Below are 23,509 nucleotides of genomic sequence, written 5' to 3' on the forward strand. Positions count from 1 at the left end.
AAAAAGCCGACTTTGTTTTGAAATGTGATGCTTTTATAAAATTAAAATAAACCTACCAAACCTATCAAACCCGGACCGTTTTGATTTGAATTTGATTTTATCGCTACCAAACTCCACAAGATCACCCGCTGAAGGTTTCCTGTAAATTTAATCAAAGTCGGTCCAGCCGTTTCGGAATCTTTAAAGAACATACAGCAATACTGCGATACAGATATCAATTTTTACTAGTGATCCCGCAGTAGTCGAAATTGGACTATAATTAATTAAAATTATAAGTTTGAACATTATTAAGGCTCTATTTACAAAGACTATTATATTTCTATAATCACAAATTTCACCAAGACTACACCATAGATAAATAATATTATAGACAAACAATATTAATCTATTCTCAATTTGACCAGACTTTAAGCAATAACAAAAGTTTGACAATAAACAAAAGAGCACATATGCGTGTGTGTGTGTGTAAAATACATGGTAGTGTGTGTAATATTTTTTTTTATTGATTTAACGTATTTTCTAAGCATAATTAAAAATAAAAAAAACATCACTCTGCACTCCTTCTGTATATTATCTACAAGTGTGGGAAATTTCATACTCCTCCGTCCGCGCAATTTTCGTAAAAGGGTGTACAAAGTTTTTGCTTCACGCTAAAATATACAAATAATATGTAGATACATATACTTACACACACTAAGAATCTTCGAAAGAGTTTCTGTTGATAGACACAAAATACCACTTTATTTTTAGTGCGAATCTTTTAAAATCCAATTTAAAATATCGAATTACCACATCAATTAAAAGACGCAAATTTAAAATAACATCCAAAAGTAGTGATAACAATTACTGCAACAATGTTCGAAAACCAACAAACTATACACTTAATTAAACAATCCGTATAGTAAAGCTATCGAGAGACACTAACAAAAGTTTATGGTTTGTTAGACATGTCGGAGACGTGTAATCCGCAGGAAACCTCGCGACGAACTGATACAGGGAAAGCAGGAATATTCCCGCGTAGAAAAACATCGGAAATAGGTTTTGCTTGATAACTAAAGCTGAAAGCTGAAATTACTTTTACGGCTTACTCTCGCGTTTTTTATTTTCATTATATTATTTTCTTGAAGCTTGGCAGTTTAGATACTAATTTAGATAATTTTCATAATTAATGAACAAATAACACCTTAGTCATCTGTAACCACGAAAACTATACATTAATCAAAACGTCAGAAATAATAATGACATAATGAATGATGAATGACAATATAAAAGCGAGATCAAACCGTGAAAATTGTTTTAATTAAGTGTATTAAAACTCACGAGTGTACAACTCACGAATTCCGAAGACGGAATATAAGAAGAATATATATATATATTTTTTTTTATTGCTTAGATGGGTGGACGAACTCACAGCCCACCTGGTGTTAAGTGGTTACTGGAGCCCATAGACATCCACAACGTAAATGCGCCACCCACCTTGAGATACAAGTTCTAAGGTCTCAAGTATAGTTACAACGGCTGCCCCACCCTTCAAACCGAAACGCATTACTGCTTCACGGCAGAAATAGGCAGGGTGGTGGTACCCACCCGCGCGGACTCACAAGAGGTCCTACCACCAGTAAAAATATATAAAAATATATAACAGAATATAATTATAATGGCTGGTTTAAACGCGAACAAATAGAGCTCTTAAATAGCGTTGTGCTCTATCGCGTTGTGCGATACTGAATGTTTATTGCATGCGTATTCCGAGCTTACTAATTTACATACTGGTACATACTGTACAGTTTACATACTGTCTGTAGATACGCAAAATGGCAATCATCTAAGACCGTAATGTGAATCGTTACTTCTTCTTTATTTACCGCCTGTAAGCTACCAAAAGCTGAAAATAGCTTGAAAATACCAGTGTCGCTAAAAATCTGCGTGTTCAAATCGTTATCTTAATTCAAATCAAATGTAATGAAATCAAATCAAATCAAATTTTTTTTATTCAACATATATGAAAGTACAGACTTGTTGAACGTTAAAAAGGACTACTGCCAATTCACAAAAACTAGCCTCCGTCTTGAGAAGAACTGCCAAGAAACTCAGCGGACATGTCTTTATTTTTTTTTAAATATTAGATTATAATTTTTTTAATATTCATTTTTACAAGAGGTATTACAACGTAACAATTAATGCAATGTTAAAATGCCCGGAGCGAGCAACTCATTCTCACTTTGTGAAATCTTCTAGATAATCATTGATTTTATAGTAAGCTTTATTGCACAGATGTTTATGTATATGTAGGTTCTGAAAATCTGGTAGGATTTTGTTGTACAGGTGCACAGGCGCACAGGCACACACAATTAGATAATCACAACTGTAGCTCAGAGAGTCGGCAAACTGAAATAACAGTGGAATGGACATCACTGAAGCAGACGGGTCCATAACTGGAGAGACTACCACCACCGGCAAACAGGACGTGGGACCCGAGACGTCCTCCAGCCAGGTGGAATGGTGGCTTGCGAAGAGTGACCGGTAAGGAATGCATGAGGAGAGCCAATGATCGGGCTCACTGGTGTAAATTGGAAGAGGGATATGTCCAGCAGTAGGCGACTATAGCCTACTGATGATAGTGATGATGATTTGATTAATCTTATACCTTTAAACGAGCAATTCTTGTATACTTAGTCTGGCCATAAATACTGTTACAATTAAAAATAAAAATAAATCTATTGCAAATAACATTTATTACTTTTACAGTGTGTTAGCTTAATACATAAATATAAAACAATTTAAAGTATAAAAAGCTTATTCGAAGTGGTCTCCATTGGCTGCAAGTCTTAAGTCATCTTTTAAAATACGCGACATGGTTCTAGGTACTATCTTCATCTCCCGAGATAAAATCTTTTGCTTTCGGACAGGATTTCTTCGAATTCTTTCTCTTACTGCTTTGACCACCTTTTTCGTACGAACACAACGTGGACGGTCAGATCTTTTTCCGTTACAAGCAGAGGAGGTCTTGTTGCACCTATTAATAGCCCGGTACACAAACATTTTACTAATATCAAGGGTATGGAGAGTTTCAAAAATTGCATTTGGCTCAATACCTACTTTGTGTAATGCAATCACAGCGATTCGGTTCTCTTTATCACCCCACTCCATTTTAATATCGCAAAATATTGTACAATGTATTGGCGCCAAAATGAGAAAACTCAATCAATCAATCAAATGAGAAAGCAATCATATAAAAATGACAGATTCCAAATTCAAATGTCATATTTTGCTTTTTTATTTATTGTAACAGTATTTATGGTCAGACTAAGTATATATATCTAATCTGAGTCTCGGAAACGGCTCCAACGATTTTCATAAAATTTAGTATACAGGGGATTTCGGGGGCGATAAATCGATCTAGCTACGATTTATTTTCAGAAAATGTTGTTTTATTCGTGTTTTCAATAATCGACTTTATCGATAATCAACTTTATGACTCTTCCCGACATCTATTGGCGAATAATAATACTATTTTTCTTAAAAGACAACAAGATGGCGTCATCTAGTAATTATGAAATACAACGTTAATATATAAAGAATAAATAACTAAAATGTAGGCAGGCTTTACTGGCACTTTTAAATCGTAATGACTTCACCGCCGAGACGAATTGCGGTTGCACCACTGAGCGAGAATCGGCGGGAAACGTAGGGCTTGGTATTTTTTTTTGCATTGATAGATGAACGAGCTCACTGCCCACCTGGTTGTTAAGTAGTTACCGAAGCCCATAGACATCTATAACGTAAATGCCGCCACTCGCGTTGAAATATGAGTTCTAAGGTCTCAGTATAGTTATAACGGCTGCCCCACCCTTCAAACCGAAACGCATTACTGCTTCACGGCAGATATAGACAGGGCGGTAATACCTACTGTGCAGACTCACAAGAGGTCATGCCACCAGTAATTACGCAAATCATAATTTTGCGGGTTTGATTTTTATTACACGATGTTATTCTTTCACCGTGGAAGTCAATCGTGAACATTTGTTGAGTACGTATTTCATTAGAAAAACTGGTACCCGCCTGCGGGATTCGAACACCGGTGCATCGCTAGATACGAATGAACCGGACGTTTTATCCTTTGGGGACGACTTCAATTCCAATACATTAAAATGTGTATTTTAATATTCACCACGTAAAGTTACTACCTTCTAAAAACAAAAACAAATTTTAAAATAACAATGACGTGAAAGGTCTACATTTTCTTTAATTTCTTTACTGGTGGTAGGACCTCTTGTGAGTCCACGCGGGTGGGTTCCACCACCGTGCCTATTTCTGCCGTGAAGCAGTAATGCGATTCGGTTTGAAGGGTGGGGCAGCCGTTGTAACTATACTTGAGACCTTAGAACTTGTATCTCAGGGTGGGTGGCGCATTTACATTGTGGATGTCTATGGGCTCCAGTAACCACTTAACACCAGGTGGGCTGTGAGCTCGTCCACTCATCCAAGCAATAAAAAAAAATTAAAAAAAAATCCATTTTCTTACATATAATTCAAGTTACATTTACGGCTTACTCTCCCATTTCTTCGTCGTCCGTGACTAAGAAAACTAACTGTACTAGAGTATTCGAAACTTCGGGAATTAATAATACATCAATAAATAAAAAAAGCGAGACTAAACCTTAAAAGCAGTTTTAATTAGGTCAACATTACTGAGTGACGTGTAAAATAGCGGAAGTTCTTACGCAACGAGCAGAATCTAGTTCTCGGTCAACCCTAGATATATCGCGTTGCAGTTTATGCCCCGCAATCAATTACTGTTACAGTTTTATTATGGTCATTAGCTCTTACCGAGAATACTATACTTGTTTTATTATCTACAATAAAAAAAGATGTGTGGTGTCGTGGGACACCGGATAGGAACGAAGTTCCTTATTATAAAAACATTAATTTTAAGTTCTATTCGAGGTATAAAGAAAATAAAACTGGAGGTTTCGCTTTTTTTTTTCCTACCTGAGCTGGTAGCCTTGAGAGGCTATTCCAGCGTAACCCTAACTAGTAGATGAGCTCACGGGGCTCAAACCTGATGACGTTGCTAACACGAACCCTAGCAAGAGCCGTGCTTCCCAGAATCTACCACCGGATCGGAAACGCGACCCACTGAGAAGATCCGGCGAGAAACTCAGTGGGCTGTGTCTGAGAGTTAATTTACTCGTCGAGGCCTTCGTCGCAAGCGACGGGTTTGACGAGAACGGTGACCGGTGCTTGAAGTACCTAGAAGCACCGTTAGTGGATCGGGAGGATCCGAGATGACGTGTAAAGGTTTCGCAACAACCCACGTTCATTCGGTAACGTGCGAACTTATTGTGATACACTTCGTTCACGGTTGGTTACATAATATACTTACATAGTGTATTGCGCAAACGAACGCTCTGAGATCGTGGTCAATGAATGATAAAAAAATATGGTATTTTTTGTACGCTATTACAAAGTTAAGCACTGTGAGCATTACTAATTTGTACGTTATTACAAAATTAAGTCGTAGACTGTGTGGATTACTAATAAAAATCTTACGTTACGGACGTTTTTTCCCGGTTAGGGTACCCCTCCGCATCGTCCCATAAGAAACTACGTTCCAATGTTATACCTTTAAACGAGCAATTCTTGTATATATATAATCTGAATCTCGGAAACGGCTCCAACGATTTTCATAAAATTTAGTAAACAGGGGATTTCAGGGGCGATAAATCAATCTAGCTACGATTTATTTTCAGAAAATGTTGTTTTATTCGTGTTTTTAATAATCAACTCTTCCCGACATCTATTGGTGAATAATAATACTATTTTCCTTAATTGAGGGCAACTAATCGCTTTAAAGACACAACAAGATGGCGTTATAAAAAAAACCGGTCATCATCTAGTAATAAACAAAACGTGTAAAATATATGTTTACTTAAACCGATGTTTTCTTGAAGTGATCACGAGTTGCAAGACTAATCGAAATCACAAGCTTAATTGATTTTGGTGGGCAAATTTTACCGAAGCGAGTTATGATTATTAAATTAAATACGGATTACGCCCTTTAGTCTAGTATTGCATGCTAAATCAAATCATTTTTCATATATTTCGTATCCCAAAGTAAAGTTTTCATCCGTAGATTTCCGAAAAAATATTTCCTGAGAGGTATTTCTTTGCGAATAAAATCAGCGACACAGTCAAACGTAGATAATGTGTCTATTACACAGAGCGTGTAGAAACCATGTCATTTTTTTTATAAAGGTATGATTAGTAGTGGCACGAATGTCTTTCCAGTTTCTCCAGAACAGGTAAGGAGCACGGGCTCAGCCAGGAGGGGTGGGATTTGCTAACAGCTACCAGAGCACTTCCAAAGGATACCTAACAACTCAAGGGCAGCTAATTCGCGAATGAATCTACTACCGCATCGGTATCGTTAGCCGCTGAAGAGTGTGCTTATTGCCAGCTTTTTAACGTTAGCGTAAAAGTTAACTCAAATTTGTATCGGCTCCAGTAAACACATCCATAGACATCTACATCCGTAAATGCGCCACCCACCTTGAGATATAAGTTCTAAGGTCTCAGTATTGTTACAACGGCTGCCCCACCCTTCAAACTGAAACGCATTACTGCTTCGCGGCAGAAATAGGCAGGGTGGTGGTACCTACCCGCGCGGACTCTCAAAAGGTCCTACCACCAGTAATTACGCAAATTATAATTTTGATTTTTATTACACGATGCTACTATTCCTTCACCGTGGAAGGCAATCGTGAACAATGCTGAGTACGTATTTCATTAGAAAAATTGGTACCCGTCTGATATTCGAACACCGGTGCATCGCTCAACACGAATGCACCGGACATCTTATCCTTTAGCCTACGATGACTTCAAAAGTTAATAATTTAAGTTAAGCAATAAATAAAAAGTTTGTCTACATTTGCCGCTAGGGGCGCTGTTCCAACTGCATACAAATATAAGTTAACTTTTACGCTATCGAGAACGTTAAAAGACTCGCACTAGGCACACTGATCCGGCGAGAAACTCAGCGGGCTGATGTATGGGTTGCAAAACGTTTCCGAAAACTATAAGAAGCACTCTGTGGTTCTTATTCGAAAACGGTGACTACTCTAAGCAACTGAAAAATATTTTTTTCAGAAATTTAGAATTTAATTTACTAATTTATATTGGTAATGTTCTCAAAGCAAACATTTAAAATTAAACATTCTATCCTATCCTATCAGCCCATGGACGTCCACTGCTGGACATAGGTCTCCCCCAAGCCTCGCCACAAAAACCGGTCCTGCGCTGCCTGCATCCAGCGGATCCTCGCGACCTCAATAAATCGTCGGCCCACCTTGTGGGAGGCCTACCCACGCTACGTCTTCCAGTACGCGGTCGCCACTCAAGAACTTTCTGGCCCCAACGGCCATCCGTTCTGCGAGCAATGCGTCCTGCCCATTGCCACTTCAATGACGCAATCCTTTGGGCTATGTCGGTTACCATGGTTTTCCTGCGAATCTCCTCATTTCTGATTTGATCTCGCAGGGAAACTCCGAGCATAGCCCTCTCCATTGCTCTTTGGGTGACCTTGAGCCTTCTGATAAGGCCCATTGTGACATTAAACATTAAAGGTTCAGAATTCACGCTTTCGAGAAAACGCGCGGTGCGTTTTTCATCTTCTACGTTAGTGTTATGTTGCAGTTTTACGAAATATGAAATTACTAGATTTTTTTATTTTTATTGATCTTTTAGGACAGGGACGAGCCTTACGGCCAACCTAACGGTAAGTGGTTGCCGTCGCCCATGGACTTCATCAATGTCAGGGGCAGAGCCAAACCGCTGCCTACAACCTGCCTGTTTCACGATCAACTAAAACTTTATATTACCAATATAAAGGAGGAAATTCAGAAAACTTCAGAAAAACATCAAGGAAGGCTGAAGAGACAGTTGGCTACCAAAGCAGCAGTACGAAGTTCTATTAAATAAAATAACATATTGTTATAAACAGATGATCTTCTAATGAGAAACTGCTCTTGCGGACACACTGCCACTTCTCACAGCACAGCTACTTACATCTTATGCTAATTGCAGTTTATTAGTAAATTATCGCACCATATTCTTACGCGCTGTGGTTAGGGATAAATAAAAATTCTACCGAATTACAAGTTAACACTGAATTAACACTTAGAACACTTAAAGCACTTCATAAACACTTTAAAATCGCTCAATTCGCTTCTTCCGCTTCGCTTCAGGTGATCCGTTCGCTGTTTCGCTTCGAGTAGTTCCGATTACTAACTGATTGCGTGCCATCTCTGCAACGCTTTTATTCTCCTCCTTCAGTCGATCGCTCATTGCTAAGCATCGTGATGCGCCCGCCTGTGGCCTTTTTTGTGATTTGTAGCCACTTTTGTCGGTCAGTGGCACAGTGAAGTGCGTGGCTCAGTGTCATGTCCAGACACTCGGACACTTGGTCACTCTATCTTTTTTGGCTCCAACCTCTGGATCGTCTTCCATCCACTTTACCCGTCACTATGAGTGTCTCCAGGTTGTCAGAGGGTTTTCTTGCTATATGACCAAAATATTGGAGCACTCCATATAAGCATTAAAATCTGGTGGATAGCCTCTGGTCAACTTTTAGCTCGTTGAGGATGGAAGCGTTCGTCCGGAAAGCCGTCCAAGAGATGCGCAACAAGCGCCGCCTGCACCACATCTCAAACGCGTCTATGCGTCGCCTGTCAGACTCTTTCAAGATTCAGGTCTCAGCCCCATACAAAAAGATTAAGAAAACGAGCGTCTCAACAATTTGCACTTTCGTCTTCTTGAGTATGTTCCGATCTCTCCATATTTTGTTTAACTGGCTCATAGTGGATTTGGCCATTCCGATGCGTCGCCTTATTTCGGTTTCCGATCCACCTCTATTGGAAATAATCGAGCTGATGTACACGAAAGTCTTGACCATGTCGTATTGGCCAAGAATATTATTCTTGTTAAGGGTGCCGGATTTATCCACGATCATGATCTTTGTTTTGGACTGGTTGATCTTTAGCCCCATGTACTTCTCGAGCGTTCTAGGTGCTACTAGATCCTTCGATATTCGTTCGACTATTCGGCGATAGATGGCGTTACTCTTAACGGCGTAACAACATTTACCAGCCTAACTAAATAGCTTAAGTAAACAACTTGTTTACTAAAAGACTAAATACTGGGTCGCAGACGGGTAATTGTTTTCCGCAAACTTTAATTAAATTCATGATTACTTCCCTGAAGCTTTCTTTGACTTTCTTACTGATAGTGCTTTGAGACATTTTAATTATAAAGTTGACTAGAACCTTCCTAAGTTTAGTCACTTAAAAATATGTTGTAAACGATATTGACTATTCTATACTAATATTACAATACAAAATACAAGAGGAAATATTTGATCGCTCGTTTGTATTGAATAGGCTCCGAAACTATTGAACCGATTTAAAAAAATATTTCACTGTTTGGAAGCCACACTATTCCCGAGTGACATAACCTATATTAAAACAAAAATAGTGGTCCTTACTAAAACTCCGAAAATGTAACCGAAGGTGTAAAAAAAATACCTAAAATATTAATTACATCGCGTGCGCAGCGAAAACAATTATTGATGATAGAATAAAATAATGTAGTATTACTTTTTAGAACACATTATTATTTACAAAAAGTTTCCGGACGGCATATGTGTATATATTATAGTTATGCCACAATAAGCGTTCTTTTATTTAAAAAATAAAACAACGGTAAATATCGTTTACGGGGAGGGGAAGCTCTGACTCAATAAACTCAATGGCTTTTGTTTTGTATGTGTGGCGGTACCCATCATACAACGCGAGATAATTGACAGATGCCTGAATCTCGCTTACGACATTTTCAAGATAAGCCTACATATATACAACAACATTCGGACCGTCGGTCTACCGTCCGATTAGTCTCCTCCCAGCGATAGGCAAAATTTACGAACGGCTCCTTCGGAAACGCCTCTGGGACTTCGTTACCGCGAATAAAATTCTAATAGACAAGCAGTTTGGATTCCGCGCCAAACACTCGTGCGTACAACAAGTGCACCGCCTCACGGAGCACATCTTAATAGGGCTAATAGGCGTAAACAAATCCCGACCGGCGCCCTCTTCTTCGATGTAGCGAAGGCGTTCGACAAAGTCTGCCACAACGGTTTGATCTACAAACTGTACAACATGGGAGTGCCAGACAGACTCGTGCTCATCATACGAGACTTCTTGTCGAACCGTTCGTTTCGATATCGAGTAGAGGGAACTCGTTCTCGTCCCCGTCATCTGACTGCCGGAGTCCCGCAAGGCTCCGCACTCTCCCCGTTACTATTTAGTTTGTATATCAACGATATACCCCGGTCTCCGGAGACCCATCTAGCGCTCTTCGCCGATGACACGGCTATCTACTACTCGTGTAGGAAGATGTCGTTGCTTCATCGGCGACTCCAGATCTCAGTAACCACCATGGGACAGTGGTTCCGGAAGTGGCGAATAGACATGAACCCCACGAAAAGCACAGCGGTGCTATTCAAAAGGGGTCGCCCTCCGAATACCACTTCGAGCACCCCACTCCCCAATAAGCGCGCAAACACCTCCGCCGTTAGCCCCATCACTCTCTTTGACCAGCCCATACCGTGGGCCTCGAAGGTCAAATACCTAGGCGTCACCCTCGACAGAGGGATGACATTCCGTCCCCACGTAAAAACGGTACGCGATCGCGCCGCGTTTATACTAGGACGACTCTACCCAATGCTTTGTAGACGAAGCAAACTGTCCCTCCGTAACAAAGTAACCCTCTACAAAACTTGTGCGTAGTGTTCGCTCACGCGGCCCGCACCAACTTGAGACCCCTTCAGGTTATACAATCCCGATTCTGCAGGATAGCCGTCGGAGCATCATGGTTCCAGAGGAACGTGGACCTCCACGATGACCTGAAGCTCGATCCCGTCAGTAAGTATCTACAGTCGGCATCGCTGCGCCACTTTGAGAAGACGGCACGACATGAGAACCCTCTTGTCGTGGCCACTGGAAACTACATACCCGATCCTGTAGACCGAATGGTAAACCGTCGACGTCGCCCAAAGCACGTCATCACGGATCCTCCTGATCCATTAACGGTGCTTTTAGGCAATACAAGCACCGGTCACCGTCCTCGTCGAACCCGTCGCTTGCGACGAAGGGCCCGACGAGCGAATTAACCTACAGACACAGCCCACTGAGTTTCTCGCCGGATCTTCTCAGTGGGTCGCGCTTCCGACCCGGTGGTAGATTCTGCGAAGCACTGCTCTTGCTAGGGCGGTGTTAGCAATTCTCCGGTTTGAGCCCCGTGAGCTCACCTACACAAGCTAGGGTAAGCTGAAATAGCCTCTCAAGGCTATCAGCATAGGTAGGAAAAAAAAAAAAAAAAATCGTCGGTCTGTCGAGTAATATCACCCGCTCGGTGGAAGATCTTCCCTTTGTCGTTTTAGCCTCCCCACATATGTATGACCTTTTTACAAAAATAAGAAAAATAATAATATAAAAAAGAGATAAAAAACAAAATTTAAATGAAAATAAAAGTTCATTAAAATAATAATATTCAAACTACCTTTATAATTTTCTTTTTTTAGTAACCTGACGCATATAGAATAGAAGGGTTGATGTGTGTATTATAATTTTTACATACACAATATTATAATTTTTTATTTTGAAATTTTTGTTGAAGGCCCGAGCGAAGCTAAAGCGGGCCGCTAGTTGACAATAAAATTACCGATTTTTTTCGCATATTGTCCAATCGCTGGAAGAATGTATCCCTCCCGACAGTCTTAATCGAAAGAACGATGTAGCTTTGAAGTTATATTGAGTATGATATAGTAATCATATATATTTATTGTACACTAGCTGACCCGGCAGACTTCGTAGTGCCTCAATCGATAAATAAAAGACACATCAAGAGGACACATCAAAGGATCGTATGGAGTTTTCGAGTGTATAGTCATAATAAGGTTAAGAATAAATAATATACGGACAGAAAGGACTGTACAGGTTTTTTAAAGATCATTTGTAGGAAACCTATAAGGGAGCCGCCAGCCAACTTTCAAAATACGTCTCTGAACACGTTCAAGTTTTAGAAAGTGTGTTTTGGAAGACCCGCCCCATGCCACTATAATAATAATAATAATAAAACCATGGAAACCGTCTACAACAACAGACGTGTCAAAAATTGCAAAATTCAAATTTATTTAATTTTACCTAAATTTTTACAAATATTTATAGAAAAAATACAAATAATTAAATTTTAAAAATGATAAACATATAAAGAGAAAGTGTAAAGTTGGATGCAAAAACGAAAATAAATAATTTAAAGAAAATTGCAATGTGACACGTCCATGTCGACGACAACTACATTAAGGAAAAACCCAAGTCGACAGTGTAGACAGGTGACCTGTGGCGCACGAAGAACATCACCATGTATTCCGTCGTGTTCGTCGGATGGCTCTCCAAGTCCGACGAGAATTGAAAGTTTATCCAGCGACGAAACACAGCCGTCCCCTGCGCCGCCAAGACCTGTGCGCCGGGGCCGCCCACCATTGGCACGCTTAGGATGAACGAGGCGAAATGCCCCGTCTACGGTCCCCGCTACCAGTGGTGTAGTGCGCTCTCGCATGCGTTGGAACGAAAATATAAATATGAATGTCATGCGAGCGTACTATAGGGCTACGGAGGGAGAAACCAACCTTTCTGCGTATCGCTCAAAAATGTTCTCTGTGTTTCAGACATTGTGCCCGACCGTGAATGTTTCGACACAACGACTGTCAGATCAGGTGAGGGCTAACCAGCGGCTTAGGCTGTTGGACCAGTCTCTTCTTGATCGACTACGCTACGAAGCGCTACCGGTTCCCATCGAACCACAAGAAAACCAAGTGGTAACTGACACCGTCGCCCCAATAATACAACACGATGAGGAAATTCAAGAACAGGTTTGTGCAAGTAACCAGGACTATGAGCGTTTGAGTAGTGCTTTGGAGGATTCTATTCAAGAATATAGGTTAGTTTCTTCCTGCTCTAGACCACGATTACCACGTTTGCCTATGCATAGACGTAATGTTTCGCTTGTAGGGGCCCTGGACTCTATTCTAAAACCCTATTTAGAATCAAGTACGGATCTCACTCACTTCTGTACTGCGGTGCGGTAGCGGTTTGTCGTGTAGCTGAGGTTAAGTCTCCAAATTTAACCCAGACAGCCTCTCGACCCCCTACTAAACCACAATGGCAGTGCAGAATTGAGAAGCGAATTGATAGGGCCAGGATTCTTATAGCAAAGCTTATGTGCTTCCAGAAAGGAAATACTCGTCCACGGGTTATGTGTTTCGTCGATCAGGCTTTTGCCGGAACTGGAATAAGCTCAAACGAATACATGACCTGTATTATTGAGCGCATAGACTTCTGGAAGCAAAAAGTTTATGCTTGGGCAAGCCGTATTCGTCGGTATCGTCTAAGATCTGAGCGATACCATTTGAATAGAGTTTTCCAAAGAGATCAAAGAAGTGTATACAGAAACTGGGAGTCATCTCAATCCCAAGTGACCGATGATGAGCCATACAATGTCAATGAAGAGGACATGTCAACATTTTGGAAAAATATTTGGTCGATACCCATTGGTCACTCTGAAGGGGAATGGATACAAACTGTCAGGCGGGAATGTGAATCGTATAAAGAGATGGATCCAATAACAATATCCGCCATTGATGTTTCTCGTGCAGTACGTTCGATGCCAAATTGGAAAAGTCCGGGACCGGACGGACTGCACAGTTACTGGATCAAGTGGATCCGAAGTTCACATGAACGCCTGGCAGCTCAATTCCAACAGGCCCTTGAGATGGGATCACTCCCAGATTTCATGACATCTGGTATCACTTATTTGATTTATAAATCTGGCAATACCTCGGATCCCAAGAATTACAGACCAATTACATGCTTACCTACCATCTATAAGCTTCTTACATCCATTTTGAGAATCAAAATTCAAAACCACATTTTTAATAATAACATTTTATCACCTAATCAGAATGGATGTAAGGCTGGGTCTCGAGGTACAAAAGATTTGCTACTCATTGACATGACCATTACTCAACAAGTTCGGCGGGGTAAGAGGAACGTTCATATGGCTTGGATTGATTATAAGAAAGCGTATGACTCTGTGCCTCATACATGGCTAATGAGAGTTTTAGAGCTATATAAAATAAATCCCATACTATGCTCCTTTCTTAGCTCATGCATGGGTCAATGGTCTACGTTTCTTAGTCAACCAGGTCAGATGACTTCTTCTGCTGCCCCGAATTTAATAAGGATTAAGCGGGGTATCTTTCAGGGCGACAGTCTGAGTCCTTTGTGGTTTTGTTTGGCGCTTAATCCTTTAAGTACATTACTTAAAGATTCAACGCTAGGCTACCGACTTCGCAGAAGAGCTGAGGCTATATCACATCTCTTGTTCATGGATGATCTCAAATTATTTGCTTCCAAAAAACCAGACTTAATGAGTTTACTAAAAATAACCGACAGTTTTAGTAAAGCCATTGGGATGGAATTTGGTGTTGATAAATGTGCGTTCATAGATGTACAGAGAGGTAAAGTTGTAAGCTCAGATTGCTTACTACTTAACCATAGTGTGGTCCTCAAGTCTCTTTGTGAATCGGAAACTTACAAGTACCTTGGTATGTTTGAAGTGCTGAATATTGTTGACGCAGATATGAAACAATCGTTTAGAGATCGGTTTTTTGGTCGTCTTATAAAGGTCTTAAAAAGCCATTAATCAGGCGGAAACAAAATCCGAGCGTTTAATGGTTGGGTCATGCCTATGTTAACATATTCCTTTGGCATACTAAGGTGGACGCAATCAGAGCTGGACGTACTGGACAGAAAAATCAGGCAATTGTTAACGGCATACAGAATGCATCATCCACGTTCGTCTGTAATGAGGTTGTATATTCCTCGGAAATGTGGGGGTCGTGGTATTTTGAATGCCAAGGATCTACATAACCGAGAGATATACAACCTTAGGGAATATTTCCTTAAGATGAACGTGAATATGTATCGGGATGTCGTTGCAGTCGATATGGGGCTAACTCCGCTATCCTTAGCTAACGGGAATTGGAAGAGGCTGAAGGTAGAGGGTATTTCAGATCGCATAACCGTATGGAGGAGCAAGGAGTTACACGGTAGGTTCTACCGGGCTCTCACAGGGCCTGATGTAGACCAATTAGCTTCCGTGGCCTGGTTACGATTCAATAACCTCTTTGGGGAAACTGAAGGTTTTATCTTTGCAATTATGGACGAAGTTATCATGACGAAGAACTACCGGAAATATATACTAAAGGATGGGACGGTCGACATTTGTCGGGCATGCCACCGTCCGGGAGAGTCTATTAGACATATTGTTTCTGGCTGTTCTCGGTTTGCTAACGGCGAGTACTTGCATAGACATAACCAAGTGGCTAGGATTATCCATCAACAACTTGCTCTGAAATATGGTTTTCTTGATTCTGCTGTACCTTATTACCAATACCAACCTCAACCAGTTCTTGATAATGGTCATGTTACGCTCTACTGGGACCGATCTATTATCACGGATAGGTATATTGTTGCCAATAAACCTGATATTGTGATAATAGATCGATCTGCGCGTCGAGCAGTGTTGGTTGATGTCACCATTCCTCATGACGAGAACCTCGTGAAGGCAGAAAAGGACAAATTAATAAAATATTTAGACCTGGCCCACGAGACTACCGCCATGTGGCATGTTGATTCAACCATCATTGTTCCAATAGTTGTATCGGTACACGGCTTGATAGCGAAAAGTTTCGATCAACATCTTAAGAAACTTTCGTTATCCAGCTGGGTTAAGGGCCTAATACAGAAAGCAGTTATCCTCGATACTGCACGCATTGTGAGGAGGTTTCTCACTCTGGAGTCCTAACCACTGGTGGCTTGTGTCGTAGACACCGCCATCAGCGGCAATCTATTTTTATATAGTGTTTTTAAAAAATTGTATTTTTAATATCTTTTTTAAAAAATATTATGTAATTAATAAGATTTTAAATAAATATAAATAAATAATAATAATAATAATAATAATGTTTTTATTTCAAGTATCCATGACTCATATAAATTGTTAATAAGACTTAGACCTATGTTAGTAGTTATATTTACATCACAATGAATTACTGTGGTAACATCCCATGGGAGATGGCACCACAGCGACCCAGGAAAGTACAGTCCAGCCTGCTTGCGATCATGCTCAGGATACTGTTGGAGCTGGCCCTCACTCTGTTTACCACTATGCAATACCGAGTGACTGATTAGCAGACTCTTCAGGATATTATTTTTAGTGGTAGCAGTATCAAATTTAACGATAACGATGCCAATACATGAAGATTGCTGTTTTGGTTTAACTCTGTTATAAAAGTTTAAAGATAATAATATGTCCTACTAAATACGGAATGAAATACCTTACTCTAACTTATTTGTACTGAAAGGTGACCATGTGTTCGAGTTTGAGCAATGCGACCTCAAATCTCAAAGTGGATGCTGGCATTCGTGTTTATTTTAGCCTAAAAATACTGAAAACAAGCTTTTGAAAGAACAACATCCCTAAGAAAATCGTGTCTATTTTTCAAAAACATATCAATCAGTCTGTCGCGCTAAATGAATACAGATGGGTAGTTTATTATTGAATTTTATATAGTTTTAGGATTAGAGCTTAGTGACATCAGATAGAGCACGCGTCGCCCAGCGGTGATATGGTGTTTATGCTGTGTCTTTACTGCCACGTTAACAATCAGTAAACCTTATTCTACTTGTCGCTGTTGCAAAAGATGATCAAAGTCTTGATTTTATTGTGAAAGACATATCGAAAAACGTACTCAACAAGTGTTCTTCCACGGTGAATTGACTTCCACGGTGAAGGAATAACATCGTGTAATAAAAATTAAGCCTGCAAAATTATATTTTGCGTAATTACTGGTGGTAGGACCTCTTGTGAGTCCGCGCGGGTAGGTACCACCACCCTGCCTATTTCGGCCGTGAAGCAGTAATGCGTTTCGGTTTGAAGGGTGGGGCAGCCGTTGTAGCTATACTTAAGACCTTAGAACTTATATCTCAAGGTAGGTGGCGCATTTACGTTGTGGATGTCTATGGGCTCCAGTAACCACTTAAAACCAGGTGGGCTGTGAGCTCGTCCATCCATCTAAGCAATAAAAAATAAAAAAGAGTAGTAGCATTCGCGTTGTGATTCATATTATCTCCAGAAAGCGCTTATTACCCGGTGGGAAGATATCTAATCTGAGAAAAAAAAACTGTTTTTTCTATTATAAGCTGTTTGCTTTTGCACAAAATCCTTTAACTAACTTTATTTTTAAATGAATTCAGGAACGTAAATTCGTCATCAAGAAAATATATACCTATATATATAAAAGGGGGAGGGTGATGGGAGAGATCTGCTCCGCACTAAACGCTTCACTCCCCCCCTTTGCCTTTTCATGAGTTCTGTCTCATGCGAGGCTCGGACGTGGGTTGTTGAGCGACAGGTGGTTTTAGTCGGTTCGACTCCGACATACCCCGCCCACCATCCCCAGTGGAGGGTGGGAGTCCGGCGATTTCCTCCTGACCAAAAAAAATATTATTTTTTATTGCCCTTGTAGGCAGATGAGCATACGGTCCACCTGATGGTGAGTGGTTACCGTCGCCCATGGACTTCAGCAATGCCAGAGACAGAGCCAAGCCGCTGCCTACCGAATTAATATATATATGTAACCTCTATACGATTAATCCTTAAAGAGGTTAATATGTTATTTATATCATTCTTCTATAGATGACATAAATAGAATTTCGATTATTGAAACATTAGAACATTAGACATATAAAGAGCATTTTTGCAATATTAAAATATAAAAAGATATAAAAATAATGGTGAAGCAATAGCTTTAAATGTTGTTTCTCTTTATAAGAGCAACTCATAGCAGTTTTACAAAGCTAAACTGTATTTTGATTTAAATAAATAAATACATTATATATGTAGACGCAGGAACGGAGGATATCCAAAAGGAGAAATTCGTTTTACTTTATAATTTCGTATATTTTCGATTTTTTTTTACAAAAAAGGTGTATAATTACGTATACCCTCGATTTTACAAAAAGGGCTGTTAGTTCGTTATGTTCGAAAGTTATGAATAATGTGAAGTGACACAAAAGACATAGAATGACGTTTTTGCTGTCAATGTGGTTTGACGTATGACGTTTATTGAATTTGTAGATGGCGCTTTCGTCGATGGCAACCATCATTAGCCAAAGGTGTTTTATCCAGAACCACAATATGTATTGTTTCTGAATATACCGCCGGCCTTGGAAGAACCAGCTTCTTCCAAAGTGTGGTCTTCGATTTACTCGCCCTCTGTATCCTCCGGTTGCAGTGGAAGCGGACAAATCTTCGCAAACGAACGTCTTAAGATGCCAGTAGCAGTCCGAACATCAGCAACCCGAGACACGCCATCGTTGCCTGGGAACACCTTAATCACACGGCCGAGCTTCCATTTGAGTGGAGGTAGATTGTCGTCCTTTATCAAGACAAGCGTATCCAGAGCAATATCGCTTTGATTGGTCTTCCACTTCGTTCTCGTCTGCAATTCTACCACGTATTCCTTAGACCAGCGCTTCCAGAAATGTTGTCGCAGCTGTTCGATTCTGTGATAGCGTGTTAGCTGGGAATCCGTAGCCGCCGTCAAGTCTTCGCATGCAGGAGCTGCCAGAGACCGACCGATCAGGAAGTGAGCTGGGGTCAGTGGAGAAAAGTCGTGTGGATCTGTGGACATAGGGGATAGAGGACGGGAATTCAGGACGGCCTCGATTTGTGTTAAAACCGTGCTGAACTCCTCGTAAGTCAACCGAGCATTACCAACTATGCGTCGAAGATGGTATTTACATGAGCGCACCCCCCTCTCCCATAAGCCGCCACAATGAGGAGAATAGGGAGGAATGAATTTTAATTTAATTCCATCGTTTGAAAACGACTCGACAATAACATTCGAATTTTCAGAAAAAAATGAGAGAAGTTCCTTTTCGGCACCTACGAAATTCTTCCCATTATCGGAAAGAATAATATCAGGCTTGCCTCGTCTACTCATAAAACGTTTTAAAGCCAGTAAATAATCTTTAGTAGTGAGACTAGTTACAATTTCTAAATGAATTGCACGTGTAAGTAAACAAACGAATAAAGCAATGTAACATTTACTAAGTCCAGCACCTCGTCCTCTCCGATTTAGTACATAAACTGGGCCTATATAGTCAACTCCCGTCCGGATAAAAGGGAAACCGGGATCCAAACGCTCATTCGGTAAGTTACCCATTATAGGAGACAAAGTGTTACCTTTATGACGAGTACACGTTACGCATTCGCGAACTACCTTTTTTGCCAAGTTTCTTGCACCTAATGGCCACCAACACTCACGTATGTTAGCCAGGAGAAGCAAAGGGCTAGCATGAAGTAGTCTCATATGTTCGAATCTAAACAATAGCAAAGTAAACCGATGTTTACCGCATAATAAAATGGGATGTTTTTTCTCGTATTGAAAACTAGACGAATTACCAAGCCTACCACCGACTCTAATTATATTATGTTCATCTAAAAACACATTTAAGCCTAATACACGTTTAGTGTTTTTATTTTTCAACGGTAACTTGTTTTGTAAACAATAATGCACGTCCGAAAAAGAATGCATCTGAGCGAGTTTAACTAATAAACGCTGCGACTCGTTCAGCTCGTCGACAGATAGCAAACCGGTTTTGCATTGTGAGCGCTCTCGCTTCATTAGCACATTGTAAACAAAACGAAGTAAATAGGCACAAACTCGTTTTATTTTAAGAAATGACGAATACCTTTCGAAGTCGAATAAACAGTCGATTAATGTCGTAGTATTTGTTTGTATAGTTTTTCGTAAATCTGGTAAATTATTGTTATTTAAATTAATATGATCGCAATTAATATTTTTATTTACAAAATTATGATCATGTAAATAAGAGGGTCCTGTCCACCATAATTGACAGTGAATTAGTGAATCAAGGTTTAAACCTCGAGATAGCAGGTCAGCAGGATTATTCTTGCTATTTACATGTAACCATACTGAGTCGCCTGTCAATTCGTTTAATTCAGTTACACGATTTTGAACAAAGGTTTTTAATAAATGAGGTGACATGCGTATCCAGCCCATTACGATAGTCGAATCCGTCCAAAAATAAGTGTTAGTAAATGATAACTTTAGCGAATTAATTATTTTCTTATAAAGCCTAGCTCCCAGTAGGGCACCACATAATTCAAGTCGTAGAATGCTTATTATTTTTAAAGGTGCGACCTTACTTTTAGCACATAGCAATCGAACAGTAATTTCTGTATTCAAATTATAAGTACGTATATATGCACATGCTCCATATGCATTCTGTGATGCATCCGTAAATATGTGTAATTCTATAAACTGGGTGTTTGAACCTCTAATTTGCCGAGGTATACGCAATTCGTTTAAATGAGTTAATGTTTTAATAAAATTACTCCAAGTCATGGCGATTTCTTGTGATACAGGAGTATCCCAGTCTATTTTACAAAGCCATAATTTCTGCAACAATATTTTAGGTATTATTACAGCTGGCGCTAGAATTCCTAAGTTGATCGTTGTCATTATACCAACCCAATCCGAGAGTTTTACTTTGTGCTAAGCCGTCATTAAACCTTTCTTTGTTATTTCGCATAGGATCAAAATTAAAGGTCCACTTGCGTAAAGGAAAACATCCAGACTGCAAAATATGCATTGTTTTTTCACAAATTTCGAGAAGCACGTCATAGTCGTCATGCCCGGTGATCAGGTCGTCGACAAACATATCCTCATTGATAACACGAGAAATGACGTCATCGTCACATTGTAATGCCAATTGCCTAATGCAACGCATGCTTAAGTAGGGTGCGGAGGCGGTTCCGTAAGTAACTGTATTTAATTGATAAACGCTTAATGCATCAGTAGGTTTTTCACGCCATAGAATATACTGAAGTGATCTTTGGTCTTGTTGAATTAAAACCTGCCTGAATAGCTTTTCAACGTCCGCGCACGCTATCTAAAACGCAACAGAATCGAAAAAATGTCGTTTTGAAGAGCAGGACCTGGCAATTGAATGTCGTTTAATGATTTTTGTGACGTAGTCTTCGCACTGCCGTCAAAAACCACGCGAAGTTTAGTAGTAGTACTACTCTCTTTATAAACTCCATGATGAGGTAAGAAAAAATTTGGACTATCATATTTTTCTACGCGAGTCATATGACCGAGAACTTCGTATTCTTTCATAAATTTATTATACATATCTCTAAGTAATGGCAAACGTTCAAGTTTCCTTTCAAGTGCTAAAAAACGTTTATTAGCTACTGAATAGGAGTCCCCTAGAAAATCAGCTGATTCCCGTAGCGGTATGCGAACTGAAAATCTACCTTCTTTTTCGCGTTTTGTCGTATTAATAAATAATTCTTCGCATTTATTTTCGTCTTGTGTCAAAATATTCTTTGACACAGATAAATCTTCTATTTCCCAGAACTTACGAAGTTGTAAATCTAACGAACGACTAAAATTACATTGAACTTCGTTTATATTCGAATGGTTAGAGAAGATAGGACCAGAAACCACCCAACCTAACTTCGTATTTAATAAAAATGGACCTGAAGGTAAACGGATCCTACCCTGTTCCAAAAGATCCCAAAATATATCAGCACCGAGTAATAAATCTATGTCTGATGATACATCGAAAGTGGGATCTGCTAGTTGTATATTATCGGGGATATTTAAATGTTCGAGTGAAATGTTTGTCATAGGCAAACTTGAGGTTATTTGAGGTAAAACTAAACAAGATATTCGTTTATTAAAATTGCTTGTTTTAGAACGCATAGAAATAACACATGATTTATTCGTATGTGTGAGATGTTGACCCACACCTGCTATTCGAACAGTGGACTGTGTAAAATTCATATTTAATCGTTTAGCTAATTTTTCCGATATTAAGCTATGCTGGCTGCCGTTGTCTAACAGAGCACGGGCGACATGATATCGATTATTTTGATCCGCTAGTTCAACCAAAGCAGTTGTAAGTAACACTTGGTTAAAATATGAGCTCCTACCGTCCTTATTATTATTTATCGCATCGGCACGGTAAGCCGCTGAATGCATAGCCGAGAATGTAGGAGCGCATGCCGTAGTGCACACATTCGTATTGCTGCTACTTTCGCTATGTTCGTCTAAATGTAATAAACTATTATGTTTTCGTTTGCACTGCTGGCAAGGGCCGAATATACAATCTTGAATCGAATGCCCTGGGCGCAAGCAGTTGACACATAGCTTATAATCGTTTACTAATTTTATTCTATCCGTAATTGATAAATTTAAAAACTTAATGCATGTAAACAACTTATGATTATTGTTACACATAACACAGTTGCGCTTTGTTTTATCTATGTTTTTATTTTTATTAGAGAAATATTTAGTATTGTTAGAGGTAGATACATAGCTATAAACTTGGTTATGTTTAGTTTCGTTTATATTCGATTGATTGGACCTAAACTGTGGCTTGGAATGAGTGACATTAATCATTTCTAACATATCTGCCCTATTTCTCAGAAAGGTAAGAAGATCTTCTAGCTTCAATCTATTTGGCTGCGACATAAGGGAACCTTTGTGGTTCTCCCACTCACGATCAGTAACAGAATCTAACTTCGTTACGACTAAATATATGATTAATGTGTCCCATGACTCGGTAGGTTCGTCTAATGATTTTAGAGCACGCAAATTCCTCAAAATTGTATCAATTAACTTTCTTAATTGTAATGGCGATTCTTGTTTTATACATGGAATATTGAATAACGATTTAATATGATTATGTACTAATAATCTGTGATTATGAAACCTATTCTCCAAGAGCTCCCATGCATGAGTGTAATTAGAGGCAGTGAACTCTAATGCACTTATAACCTGTAAGGCTGTGCCACTAAGTGAAGATCTCAAATAATGAAACTTATGAATAGCGTCAAGATCAGACCGTTTATGAATCATAGTTTCATAGGAATTTTTAAACTCCAACCAGCGATCATATGATCCATCGAAAATAGGAAGCTTGATTTCAGGTAGTTTAACATTTAAAGTTTTTGTATTTTCGTTTAAAATATGACTACACTTTTCATTGTTTAAACTATCACTAGTCTCAAAACTTTCGATTAAACATGAAGCTGATGCCGTTGTACTAAAATATAATGATTCTATTGATTCAAAGTATACCAAATGACTAACAATATCTACTTCAGGGCAATTTATTTCTATTTCACTAGCAATATTATTTAATTTCGTAAAATATTCGCTGGCGGTTTGTAATCGCAATTTCATTTCAGCTACTTGTAATTTAGATAAAGTGGCATCTTGAAAAGAGTCAAC

General features: G+C 39.5%; 1 protein-coding gene across 2 annotated transcripts; it reads right to left on the reverse strand.

The window, feature by feature from the left end:
• Positions 1 to 18,153: 18,153 nt before the first annotated feature.
• LOC114252289 (uncharacterized) lies at positions 18,154 to 21,838 on the reverse strand. 2 transcript variants are annotated; one of them, XR_016324427.1, is made up of 2 exons: positions 19,426 to 21,838; positions 18,154 to 18,861 (listed from the first exon to the last, which is right to left on the reverse strand). XR_016324427.1 is itself a non-coding variant. In XM_028186787.2 (2 exons), exons 1-2 carry the CDS (start codon positions 19,865 to 19,867, stop codon positions 18,443 to 18,445), a joined length of 693 nt encoding a protein of 230 aa, XP_028042588.2. In that variant the 5' UTR covers positions 19,868 to 19,951; the 3' UTR covers positions 18,185 to 18,442. The 2 variants fall into 2 exon arrangements, 1 of the variants encoding a protein (XP_028042588.2); XM_028186787.2 differs by having other exon boundaries at positions 18,185 to 18,861; positions 19,594 to 19,951.
• Between the last annotated feature and the right edge of the window lie 1,671 nt (positions 21,839 to 23,509).

This window comes from Bombyx mandarina, chromosome 17 (genome assembly GCF_030267445.1).
Source record: "Bombyx mandarina strain Sakado chromosome 17, ASM3026744v2".
In the NCBI taxonomy this organism is placed as follows: domain Eukaryota; kingdom Metazoa; phylum Arthropoda; class Insecta; order Lepidoptera; family Bombycidae; genus Bombyx; species Bombyx mandarina.